At 43.9% G+C, this 13591-nt stretch overlaps 1 protein-coding gene across 1 annotated transcript in view; it reads left to right on the top strand.

Annotated features, from left to right (window-relative positions):
- The window catches only part of OTUB2 (OTU deubiquitinase, ubiquitin aldehyde binding 2), a 105585-nt gene that overhangs the window by 79536 nt on the left and 12458 nt on the right, over positions 1-13591 (top strand). The window contains exon 4 of the mRNA XM_085626474.1: positions 3088-3172. Within this exon, the coding sequence (XP_085482600.1) occupies positions 3088-3172 (85 nt within the window). The remainder of the gene's footprint in view (positions 1-3087; positions 3173-13591) is intronic.

Raw genomic sequence — 13591 nt, 5'->3', positions numbered from 1 at the left:
TAGTTCATTTGCAAGACTACCACCCTGCTGGCAACTGCCCTCCACGACACCATGCTATCACACTCTCCCCATGCTATTGTCAATGATCACTGTAATACTTCAGCCACACCCTTCTACTTTTACCTTCCAACAAAGTACTGTCAGCCCCTAGCTCCTTTTTCACACAACACCCACAGTACCACCCATTCATCTACATTGGCAAGAAATATTGCTATCTTCAAACCACATTGATTCCTTCCACACTATCCCACTAGCAACCTCCAGCACGTGCCACCTTTCAGCTCTGCACTGCCACCAACATCACCACTTTCCTCTCTCCCACAACCCTACCCGACAGCAATTCAATATCAGACATGGTACCACATACATTTCACAATAGCAGCCATGCTGCCTTCCCACAATTATACATAAAACACACCTTCATGTTCCAGAGTGAAAATCCACCTCCTGTTGGATTTGTGAACATAGGTTTCATCTGGCTGCTATCGGGACACCATTAATGGGGTTAAATTGAATAAACACAATTGACTGCTAGTAAGTGGCAGTCAAAATATGTAAGTAGAATGTTAAGTACAAGGCTTTGTGGCTGAAGTAGGGGCATGGAAGGTTGCTACTTTCTACTGTTTCCTACATTGTTTCAAAGTAATAACGACATTTACAGAATTTGGACAAGTATTAACGCCCATTTTAATATATTAATTTTCTCAGTACTATCAGTGATCCATTGGTTTATGTCACTCGCATGGTGAATTGTTAGCTGTGTATTTTTCTATGAATGCAACATGCATTACGCCTCAGAAAATGTCCCACAAAAGTACCACAGTAGCTACATTTCTGAGGTAGAGGAATATGGCAAAGAGTTTTAAGTTATTTGTCTCTCCGCCCTTATTACTTGTCATTCTTCACTATTTTTGTTTTTCCTCAAATTTTCTTTTTTGCTGATTGTATGGTATCAACCACCCCTTCCTGCAGGATCGCTCTTAAAGTTGTACCCAGAAACAAGGCGCTATAGTTTGCTCCCACGTTTATCTGCCACGAGTTATCAAAAATATTCCCCATTGCATTGCTGATAATCAGCTGTAAAGGGGTGGGACACATTTCCAATTTTTCTTTCGCTGCAGTTCTAGAGAAAACATTTGTGCTTTTTAAGTGGATCTGCATACCTCGAAAATCTTCAAAAGATCCCGTTGCAGGCAGTTATATTTCTACCCCCTGTGCTATTCCCACTTGGAATCCAAATATATTAAAAATTCATTTAGAAGATTAATGTGTTACTGATTTTATTAACACTTCCTTATAAATATTATTTAAAATTGATTTTTAAAAAGCTAATAATAAAAATGCCTTTATTTCACATTAATTGTCATTTTCACATTTCAACTTCTAAAACCATTCTTAACTAGATTTTAGCCCTATCTAGACTGTGTGTCAGTTATTTAAAATATTTTAAACCTGTTTAATTTTTAAAGTGATCGTTTTCTTATTCGGTTTTGTTGACTTCTACTCTTTAACAGCTCCTAAATAAATGTTATGACTTTTAGATGTGATAAAACCGCGAATGCGACTAAGGATGTGAAAGCTAAATATTTTAAAATAAATAGGTGCAACGACATAGGAAGTAAATAAACATTTCAAACGGTTAGAAAAATATTCCATGACACTTGCTGTTGAAATAAGACTTCTGCTTTACCAAGAATTATGCATTATACAGATAAAAAAAGACTGCAAGCCCTAATTTGTACAATTTGTTCCAGCAGAAAACTCCCCTTAAGGAATCTGAACTTTAATTAGAAAATTTGTTTTTGACATTTGATGGAATGACTCAACATTTCGCTTCATAGAGGCAAGATTCGTCTATAGTCAAGCCGCGTGATGCCTTGATGTGCACTTAGCAGCGTTCCTAATGAATGGATTGACGAATGTTTGCACACAGGCATGCTTTGCAAAGGAATAACAATAGCAGAACAGTGAAGGCAGGCATGATTAGAATGACATTTTGCCTATATCTTTGTTAAAGGAACAATTAGACTGATGTACTGTATGTTTTGCAGTAGCAAATCCTGCATCTCGCATAACATCAGGCTTTGCACCCGCAAAACCACAAACCACAATCTACCAAAGGCAGTTTGCTAGCCGGAAATGTCTTTGCATTGTGCAATGTGCACTCTGCAGCATGGTATGCTTTGTTTGGAGTGAAGAGGAGACATGAAAGTGGCATTACCCATCCATACGAATCACAGTGACCGGTATCAATGCTTTGGGACCACAATTGCAGTCATAAGCCAATCTTACCATACTGCTTCTCCAAAGGAGGTGGTGTTGGAATTGCAAAGTGGAAGCTGTCCTTGAAGGACAGCTTCCATTTTGTGAACCTGAGCTTAGGTATTGGGGAGGAGCATCCATTGGTCCTTGTGGCCAATGCATGCTCCCAGCAATGCATTCCCCAAATGCACAAAATATATATTTTTTTAGGTGTCTGTTGTGTTGTAAACACTAATGTCATTAATACAGGGGCATGCCATATCGCTGCAGACAGCCCATTCATTTTTCTTTTTTACACACATGGAATACAGATACCACCCTCTGTTTACTCAAGAGTATTAAAGGCATACATTACAGTGCAAGCCATATGTCATTTTCAAATGCAGATTTTTGCTGCAGAATAGTCATTTCAAAAGACAGAAGCTGCAACCAGAAAAAGGTTTGCATTATGTGAATGAAGATATGGAGGTCTGTAGTCTCTTGCAAGGCTTAGCGCAGCATTCAGAGCAGTCCTGAAGGAGTTGCAAACTGATTTCCACCTTGTTAGCAATAATGAGATGGGAGATGTACACATTTTTGTAACGTGTCCCTTTGCAGCACTAGGGCTTTATAGATCCTTTGCACCACAGATGCAGAGACAGGTTGCAGCACAACAGAGAAACTGTTCTGTGAGTAGCCTCTTTTGTACATTAGGCCTATATATCTTTTTACTGAGGATGTTGTTATTGTTGTATGATTCAGAGATCATAGAGCTCTTTATATTTCTTTAACCATCATAGAAAATTATTTTCATATATTAAGATATAAATATGTATCCTTTTTTAGTTTCAAAGACATTGTGTTGCAAAGCAAACATGAGCTCACGTCAGCCGGATTTGAAGATCATGAATTTAAAAATGTTTTCAATCATGTGAGTAAGCCCTGCTAAATTATACCTTTTATATGATTTTATGAATGTATGTTTGCATTTTATAGAACAAAAAATATTAGCATAATTTCCTCTCTCATATATTGACTTGTTTTGATTTTTGATATTTGTTCAATTAATGCCTGCCTGATTTGAAAAAGTCATAATTCAGTCTTGAACTCAGTTATGTTGCTTTTGATTCAATTGACCACCATCAAACATTAACAGTAATAGTTACATTTTCTTTTTGCGAGAATGGTATGCCATTATTTTCATTTTTACCAACATTCATGACCTATGCAGCTCCCATATACAAAAATTATTTTGTAGCAAACTGCACAGACGTTAGGGCTCTCGGATGAAAGTTATTGTGTCTGCTTGTTTTCCCTACCTTCTTTGTATTGTCTTCAAACAAACATTCTAAGAGGAGACTTATTAAAAACTTCTTTAATCACTGAGTAGCATCACCACAAAACAATGTATCTTGAATATGACTTCTGAATGAAGTTCCTAAACCTACGGACAAATAGTTTGATTTCCACCACATTACTAACAAGCATTTGCAATGCAATAGGTCTTGCATTCATGCGAGTTTGAGCTATTGGCATTGTAACTGACAATGCCTTTTATTTATGTTTTGGGTTTTAAAACATAAATAAAAGCATTTTCATTTACAATACGAATAGCTTAAACTCTCGCAAATGCGAGACTTATTACATTGCAATAAAAGGCCTTCACGACCGCTTGTACATATCAGAGGAAGAGACCGGCCTGCAACGTCTTCAAAGTAGTGATAAATAGTGCAGTGAAGAAGATGTGTAAGTGTTGTAAAATACACAGACACAAAGTGTCTGTGATTTGAGTGTGCAGTGTGGCATTGCGCAATGTCATTGCTATCTTTGGCCTAATAAAAAAACACTCCAGCTGTAGTAGGGCCCTGGCTTCACCTCCTGGTGCAGGGCGTGCTGTGCTTTGTGACAGGCATGGAGGGAGGGATGGCCTCGGCTGCAGCTCCAGCCTCGTACTGCTATTACTAGGTGCTGAGGTGGTGGTATTGGTGGTGGCGGTATTTGTGGTGGTGGTATTGGTGGTGGTATTGCTGGTTGTGGTATTTGTGGTGATGGCATTGGTGGTGGTATTGGTGGTGGTATTGGTGGTGGTGGTATTGGTGGTGATGGTGGTATTGGTGGTGGATTTGGTATTGGTGGTGGTATTGGTGATGGTGGTATTGGTGGTGGTATTGGTGGTGGTATTACTGGTGGTATTACTGGTGGTGGTATTGCTGGTGGTGATATTAGTGGTGGTGGTGGTGATATTACTGGTGGTATTGGTGGTGATGGTGGTATTGGGGTGGTGGTGGTATTGGTGGTGTTATTAGTTGTGGTGGCGGTATTGGTGGAGGTAATAGTTGTGGTGGTGGTATTGGTGGTGGTGGCGGTATTGGTGTTATTGGTATTGGTGGTGTTGGTAGTGGTGGTGGTATTGGTGGTGGTGGAATTGGTGGTGGTGGTGGTATTCATGGTGGTGGAGATGGTGGTATTGATGGTGGTGGTGGTTGTAAATTACACAGACACAAAGTGTGAAGTGAGACTTACATATGATCTGAGCTATAAACACTAACAAAGCGCTCCAACACCTTTCACTCTGTGATTACACTGTCGCGGCTCAGGAGGAAGAGTGGGGGGGGGCTATTTCCTGTCCTCTCTGCTCTGTGATTTGAGTATGCAGTTTGGCATTGCGCAATGTCATGCTATCTTTGACCTAATAAAAAACACTCCAGCTGTAGTAGGGCCCTGGCTTCACCTCCTGGTGCTGGGCGGGCTGTGCTTTATGGCAGGTATGGAGGGAGGGATGGCCTCGGCTGCAGCCTCATACAGGTCCCCTGTTATTACTAGGCGCCGAGGTGGTGGTATTGGTATTGGTGGTGGTATTGGTTGCTGGTATTGGTGATAGTGGTATTGGTGGTATTGGTGGTGGCGTTATTGGTGATGGTATTGCTGGTGGTGGTATTGGTGGTGATGTTATTGGGGTGGTGGTGGTATTGTTGGTGGTTTTGGGGGTACTGGTGGTGGTGATATTGGTGGTGGTATTGGTAGTGGATTTGTTGTTGGTGGTGGTATTGCTGGTGGTGATATTGGTGGTAGTGGTGGTGGTATTGGTGGTGGTGATATTAGTGGTGGGGTGGTGGTATTAGTGGTGGTATTGGTGGTGGTGATATTAGTGGTGGGGTGGTGGTATTAGTGGTGGTATTGGTGGTGATGGCAGTATTGGGGTTGGTGGTGGTATTGTTGGTGGTGGTATTAGTTGTGGTGGTGGTATTGGTGGCATTGGTAGTGGTAGTGGTGATGGTATTGGTGGTGGTGATATTAGTGGTGGGATTAGTGGTGGTATTGGTGGTATTGGGGGTGGTGGTGGTATTGATGGTATTGGTGGTGGTGGTATTAGTTGTGGTATTGGTGGTATTAGTTGTAGTAGTGGTATTGGTGGTGGTGGTAGTATTGGCGGTGTTATTGGTATTGGTAGTATTGCTGGTGGTGGTGGTATTTGTATTGGTGGTGGTATTGGTGGTGGTATTGGTGGTTGTGGTATTGGTGGTGGTGGTGGTGTTGGTATTGGTGGGCATGGTGGTATTGGTGTTGGTGGTATTGGTGGTGGTATTGGTAGTATTGGTGGTATTCGTGTCAGTGGTATTGGTGGTGGTGGTATTCATGGTGGTGGTGGTATTGGTGGTGGTGGTATTCATGGTGGTGGTATTAGTGGGGGTATTAGTGGTGGTGGTGGTGGTGGTATTGATGGTGGTGGTATGAGTGGTGGTATTGGTGGTGGTGGTGGTATTGGTGGTGTTGGTATTGGTGGTGGTGGTATTGCTGGGCGTGGTAGTATTGGTGGTGGTGGTGGTATTGGTGGTGTGTTAGAAATGGGATCTCTGGTTGGCTAAGGCTTGCGACAAAACAAGGCACAGACCACCACTCTAGTCAGGGCATAGGAGTTACACGCCAAAAATCACCCCTGCTCACCCCCTTGGTAGCTTGGCACGAGCAGTCAGGCTTATCCCGGTGGCAATGTGTAAAGCGTTTGTGCACGCACACAGCAACAACATCCCAGGCACACCACAAAAGGAACTCCACACAAGGTTATATATAAAAATAGCCTTTGTATTATCATAACACATTAGAATAGTAAACACATTATACACGGTGCCACCTGGCACTAGATTATATTTACAAGGGATTATTTACACCTGACAGGGCCAACTGGACCACTGTCAGAACCATCACAAAGTGAACTTAGTAGATGTAGAACTTATCATAAATATAGAACACAACCAGTAACTACTGGTAACCACTGTACTCAGCATCAGCCTGTAACATAAACTACATTATGCACAGTATCACATTAGGCGCGTATTACATTCTGCGCCAACCTCAGCAGCATAAACACATTATGCAATCTTCTCATAAGTCTAAACGCATTAGACCCTAACCTCCTAAGCATGACTCACATTAGGGGCATAAATCACAGTGGAACATAATCTCACTAGCATAAACCATCATATACAAAACAACCCCATTATAAAAACCACATTTAGAGGTATAAAACAGGGTGCGTAAATCATACTACATGAAACACATTTCCTAGCACCACATAAATCACATAGTCTCCTAAGAAAAACCATAATAGAGGCATAAATTACATTAGGGCCTGGTGCCCTACAATCCTAACAGTGCCCCCTGGCCAACTGGCCATCTCAAAAAGGGGCTCAAATGCCCTATGTCCCAAGAGTCAGGGCACGCTGCCAGGACAGCGGAATCCAATTGCGCCATTGTGCAAACCTAAACGGTGCAGCTGGCACTAAGTGCTGCGCAGCTGTGAAGATATGGGGCAAAGGAGTGCATCTCACTCCTAACTTCAAAAGACATGCCCCCCAAAGCACTGTAGCCTAAACGATGCAGCTGCCCACTACTTGCTGGGCAGCTGTGAAGAATTGTGAAGGCCTGGCACCTCTGTGCCTCTTCTGTCCCTCGCAGGGACTCCTGAATTATTCTGCGCCAAACGTGGCCGCTGCCCCTATCAGGCGGGGCAGAGGGGAAAAATTGCCTGAGCCCTGCTCTGGGGCTTTTGAACAATAAAACATGCCCTCTTCGTTGGGGTGGACCGCTCTCTTGCGGGACCACCCAGGCGCCGACAATGCGCCTCGATCTGCCCCCTTGACTCTGGGGCCCACGGGGGCTCTCTTAGCCATTGCAAAAACTGCCCCCAAGCGTTGGAGCACTCAGGCTCTCAAAATGAACATGCGCAAAACAGAACTTGCCCCCAAGAACGGTGGCCCTCTGGGGCTCTTTTCAAACAGATCTGCCCCCTCTAAGGAGCGGACGGATGCTTTAAACACTTAATGCCCCCAAGCCGCCACAGGGACTTCGCACCACACATGCGGCTTCCCGCCAGAGATCGGCCCTACTCACCAGGACTTCGCTCTTCTTCTCAGTCTCCTCTGCACCCGGGCCCCCTCCTGGGACCCGGGACTTCTCTTTGGTGCTCCGGGAGGCAGGTTGGGCTCCTGTTCTCCCTCTCCCTCGCTTCCCCCGGTCCCCTCTCTCTTGGGACCGGGACTTTGAATGGGAGCCCGCGAGGCTCCGGACGCGCATTAGGCACCGGCCCCGCCCACCTCTCTACTTTCTCTACTTCCGGGTCGCGATCGGCAGCGGCCCGGCAACTACTCTTCTGCGGGCAATACGGGATAGGCTCCCGTCTTAGGTAAAGGCACTTGCGGCATAAGAGCGGGGTGGGCACCCGCAAGGCACCTTCAGAAAGCGGGGTGGGAACCCGCAGTCAAAATAAAGTAAATGGCCATAGCGGTAGTATCGCGGGGTGGGCACCCGCTCTCAGGAATCACGGTGGAATCCCTAATCTGGGGTTTCCCTCTATCTCTCTCTCCAAGCAGCGCGACGCTGCGGAGATCTCTTGTTCCTCCTTAGTGACAGGGAAAATTAAAGCGCTCCCAGAGCGCAAGATGCCGGCAAGTCCTGGGGGGGGATGAAAAAGGAGCAGAAGGTCCCAAAAGTCCTTTTAGGCATCTAGGGGCAATGCAGGGCCCAGGGAGGCATCCCTCATGGCAGCCTCCCCTGGGCCCCAGCAGCAGCACGCCTCAGCAGGATTCTGGCACAAGAACAGCACATTTTCATGGGGGTCACAGCCCCTATATTTAATCTACCTTTCCCATTGTGTCACAGCACAGGGCTTGGGGATACCAGTCAGAACTGGTTTAGGGGAGCTTTGGAGCACTTTGTTTTGCTCAGCTCCTCTCTCCTTTGTCAGGTGGGGGATCAGGGATCAGACGCACCACAGAGGGCAGAGCCAGCATTGTAGAGGGAAGCCACAGTCCTATTTGGGTCCCAGGTGCAACTCCTCCCTCCCATCTGCATGCAGATCTCTCTATTCACCACTGGCCAGACTCCCCGTCTCCTGGAGCCACCCACACCTGTCAATCACAAGCCAGACATGCAATTCACATCAGGCAGGCATACACACAGTACACAGAAATGCCAACTTCTAAAAGTGGCATTTATCCACCAGTCACCATAAATCTGTGCACACCATTGCGCTGCATTTATTCTCACGAGTTCGCACATACTAAACTCGACCCTGCACTCCTCTCTTACCAGGAATTACCATGGACACACTCATCCCCAATGCATTCCTATGGGAGGGCAGGCCACTCGCCCCACACATACACAGAGAGCGCACACACTTTACACTGGACCACAGTGCTAAAGTGCTCAGAGGCCTAAAATCACCAACACCAGGTTACAGAAAAAGGCTAGGAGAATGCAAAAAGTTTCGGGGTGAAACTGCCAAAAGGGCCAAGTCCAACATGGTGGTATTGGTAGTATTGGTGGTATTGGTGTCGGTGGTATTGGTGGTGGTATTGGCATTGGCAGTGGTATTGGTATTTGTGGTGGTATTGGTGGTGGTTATGTTGGTGGTGGTGTTGGTATTGGTGGTAGTGGTGTTGGTGGTGGTAGTATTGGTGGTGGTGGTGGTATTGGTGGTGGTGGTATTGTTGGAGGTGGTGGTATTGATGGTGGTGGTATTGGTGGTGGGGGTGGTGTTGTTAATAAAACAGGCTTTTGAAAACAACCCGTCAGGTGGCTTTAGTACAGATGACATGTAACACAGATGTGCTGTTGTCAGCTTCAGTCCATTAGCACAGGATTATGTGCTACCTAGAATTCACATGACTTAATTCGCTAATCATTTCTAAATCCATTTGACTTGGGGAAGGGAGGTAGGCTGAAACAGACATGCCGGGTTAAAGTGATTAAAAGTAGGCGTCCGTGTTACGGGGGCGGTCGTGCTGCTTAAAAAAACACAAGCGGTTTCAGCTGAAGCAGCGCATGTCTGGCATGCAGTAAGAGAAACTCAATAAAGTAAATAGTGCTTACAGACTTAATAACAGGTCCCGTGAAACAACCGAAGAAAAGGGGCCAGTTGCCATGGAAGGGTACAAATGAAGACAAGGCCATCCTAAGGAAGGACTAACAAGCCTATTAACGAATTCGAAGGCAGCATTTACGAAGGACATTGACACAAGTCAATGAAAAATAAGGGAGGAGAGTGGGTGCAGCTTCTCTCCCATACTCTACTACAGCAGTTTTGCAGAGCGAGCAGTGCATGCGCGCTGCCGCTAGGCTTGACCTACAAAGGGCAACCAAGAGTCAGGCCTTTCTCAACAACATCCAGACTTCCTTAAAAAAGAGCAATATCTGTGGTGCTCACAAACAAGTTTGGGTATTGATCCTAATCCATTGTTTTTCTAGTGAAAAAGTGGGAAGTAGATGTATACAATGTAGAGAGTAAGCAAGTTGGAAAGATATCCGTGTAAGACTGGATTTCTTTATTGCATCAGTTTTGCCATAAACACAAAAAGGGTACGTTGGCTGCTTAAGAGAAAACTAAGTGGTGTACTCTATGCTTCGGATTTAATTGATCCAGTACACCTCTCCAGACTTTGGAGGAACTGAAAACTAGGTCTCCTAGCTGGAAAAGGAATCCTCACACACTTGATAGTGTCATACTTATCGGAATCCTCTCACCACCCTGGTGGGGCAATACCTAGATTCCTGGCCATAGTGAATTCTCCAATAGCATTCAGGGAAAAGCTGCTTTTGTCTGTCCTCTATACCAATTCAGCTTAGTTTGAGCTATAACTGTGGGAACCATAGTCCTCAAAAGTGCGATATACCACTGTTTTCTTATCATTTTGAGGTTTACTGCGTACCTCTTCTGAGTCCAAAAAGTTTGTTTTGCCCCCTCATTCTGGTGTTTTCCAAGCGATTGGCAATTTGGGAAGTGCTCCTATATATAGGTGGTCCTCCGATGTAATCCTCAGAGGGACTCTCCTCTTCACTCCAAGATTTCCACCACTTTCACTCTCGCTTCACGGCAGCTCTGTCTTCCCGCTCCGACTTCCACTCCTTTGGCTCCTACATTTAGTACCTCTTTGCAAGCATGACCATTTTCAGGTGAAAGGAGAGCGTGAGAGTTCCAGGCTGGTAGTTGTTTCTCTTCTGTGACCAGCTTAGGTATCTGACAGTGGGCTGCGCTCCGCTTGTTACATGCCACGGAACAGACCTCCAAATTAAGAAATGCCCTGACGTAAGACCCCAAAGAGAGGTCACTTTTTCCGGACCTTCACAGGGCCAGAGTCTCACGGCCACCTACATGGCCATGCCACATTTTCTTATTCATCTCAATTTGGGCATTGTGATTTTTTCTTTGTTTATAGCATCCCATAGCTCAGTAGAAGGAACTGTTATATAATTTGGATGTAGTTTGAGTTCTTAGAACCTGTGTCAATTGTATGGATGTTTTTCTTGCTTGGGATTGGCATTTTCTGATTTTGTTTGATATGGCTTGGAAGAGTAGGACATCGTTCTCATATACATCATAAAATGGAGAGGCTACATTAAAAGTAATACAGAACAAATGTATTTGGATATCATTCTCAACACATAAGCCTTGATGAAGCTTCTGATGTATGAGCGAAACGTGTTGGCTGCATGGCTGTGTTTTATGTGAAGAATCAGAAGACCAATAAAGCATCCATTTTCACTACGAGCCCAATAAGATGACTATCTGGTAAGCCCTTCGCTGTCCAAAGGTAGTTTAAATTGGAAATTGTTCTCACCAGCAGTGATAAATTAGATCCACTGTACTATTACCATATTTATTTAAAGGTTGGTGATGTATTCCGTCCATCAGTAGAGGGCTGTTTCACAAGAGGCAGGATTGCATTCTACGACTAAACTTCAAGAGGTCTTTGTAAATGGTAATTGGTATGCTGCCACCTCAGCGCCCACATTCATTTTTTTACATCCTTATAAACTTGCTATGTGCAAACTGCATTGAATGAAAATCTAGGGCAAGATGTGCAAACATTAGGAATAACGATTTCCTAATTGCGATTCTCTCCGAATTGCAATTAGGAAATCGGTATTCCTAATGTATGAAACTCCTTTGAGTTTCATAAGTGATTCCTAGTGGATCACAAATCGACCTACCTCGTGCATATTAATGCAGTAGATAGGAATTTTCGACCGACTAGAAATCTTAGCCATTACAGGGATGGTGGCCTGCTGGGGTCAGCAGACCACTATGTCTGTGATTGCTTTTATCAATCAATCAGGATTTATAAAGCACAGCTAATCACGCGATAGAGTATCTAGGCACTTGCGGGTCCCAGAGTCTTATCCAAACAGCCAGGTCTTGAGGGCCATTCGGTATTCCGTAAGTGAAGTTGTGGTCCAGAAGTGCGTGAGGAGGCTGTTCCAGGTCTTTGCTGCGGTGTGAGAGAAGGCACGTCCTCCACTACTGCTTTGGTAGATGCGGGAGTATGGGCAAGTAAAAGGGAGGCAGAGCGTAGTCTTCTCGATGACTGGTGGAAGTTCAGACGGTGGTTAATGTATGCAGGTCCTTGGTTGTGTAGAGCCTTTGTGTGCAGGTCAGCAGCTTGACTGGGCATCTCTTCTGTACAGGGAGATAAAGCAATCTTTTTTTAAATGCTGCCCATTTTCCTTAAAGGAAAATGGGTTTGCGTTTAAAAAGAATAAAGGAAACTTTGCTGGTACATTTTTTAAGAGTAGGCAGTAGTCCATAGGACCACTGCCTGCTCTTAAAATTTTTTTTTGTTTTATCATTCTCAAAGAGTATGGGGTCTCCTACGGACCTTTCCCCTTTTGCGAACGGGCTACCACCAGTTTAAAACTGGTGGTAAAGTACTACTGTTTTGCGACCGGAATTCGGTAATTGCATTTTGCAATCTGTACATTTAAAAAACATTTTTCAGTTCGTAAATGGCCCGATTTGAAAAATAATTTGTACATCTGGTCCATAGTTCTATAATTCTGTCTCTTATCTTAATTCAATCAACAAAGAGAGGTCACATTTTCTAATGATATCTTGTTTACTGTTTATGCTAATGTTCTTTGAAGTCCAGTGGCTGCTCTTGCATTTTAACATATAGTAATGACTGTGATGAAGGACGATAAGGTAGTTTCTTAACACTAACCTTTATTGCAACCATTGCTACTCTTCCTTGTCACAGCCCTTCCATACTTTCTTTCTCTACGATTGGCCTGTGTAGTCAGAGTAGTTGATCATTGGCAATATAGCTTAGGTACCCCAAAACAGAAAGTTGAGAGGATGGGTGTGTATATACATATATCACTAAATGGGTGGAACAGAAAATGTAAATTTCTAAAGCTGCATGTACGGTTTCCGGTCTCCCTCATATAATTAGGACTTTAATGAGAAAGAAAAAAGTTCTGTGTAATGAAGATTTGCTTTGTATCTGGTTGATTGATATGACACCTAAAGGAATGAACAAGGATTTTAGTAAGGAGCTACATTCATCACTGAAATGGAGACACTCTAGATACACTGCTAGCATGCTTCTTTTCACTCTCACTATATCTAGTAGAAGAAAACAAGAAAAAGAACGGTAATACAAGAATTGACAAAATAAACCACTGTTTGCAGTTGATGATTTTTCGGAACATGAAGATGAGCCAGTACCTTTGCCAGTTCGCGCCCCAGTTGGTCACACTGTCTATTTGAATTAGAAACGTATGCTGGTAGCCGGAGGAGACATTCTCTTGATGCTGCTCCTGATTATAAAGGGCTGCTTCCATCCCCACCTCCTCAAGACTGATAGACTTGAGACTTAGTTGCTGTATAAATTACTATCTTACTGTCTGGCTTGCAATCAGTTGATAACCACTTAAAATACTAAATTAAGACAACCCATTATCCTCCTGTTCATAGGTTATTATGAATGACCTACTTAATAAACCAATTGATTTCCACTTTATGCGATTGCTTGTACTTTGTTTTTCACCCACTCGGTTGAGAGAACATTGCGAG

The sequence above is a fragment of the Triturus cristatus genome, chromosome 9, assembly GCF_964204655.1.
Source record: "Triturus cristatus chromosome 9, aTriCri1.1, whole genome shotgun sequence".
NCBI lineage: Eukaryota > Metazoa > Chordata > Amphibia > Caudata > Salamandridae > Triturus > Triturus cristatus.
Note: the sequence above shows the minus strand (reverse complement) of the source record. Positions and strands in the feature narration are given on the sequence as shown.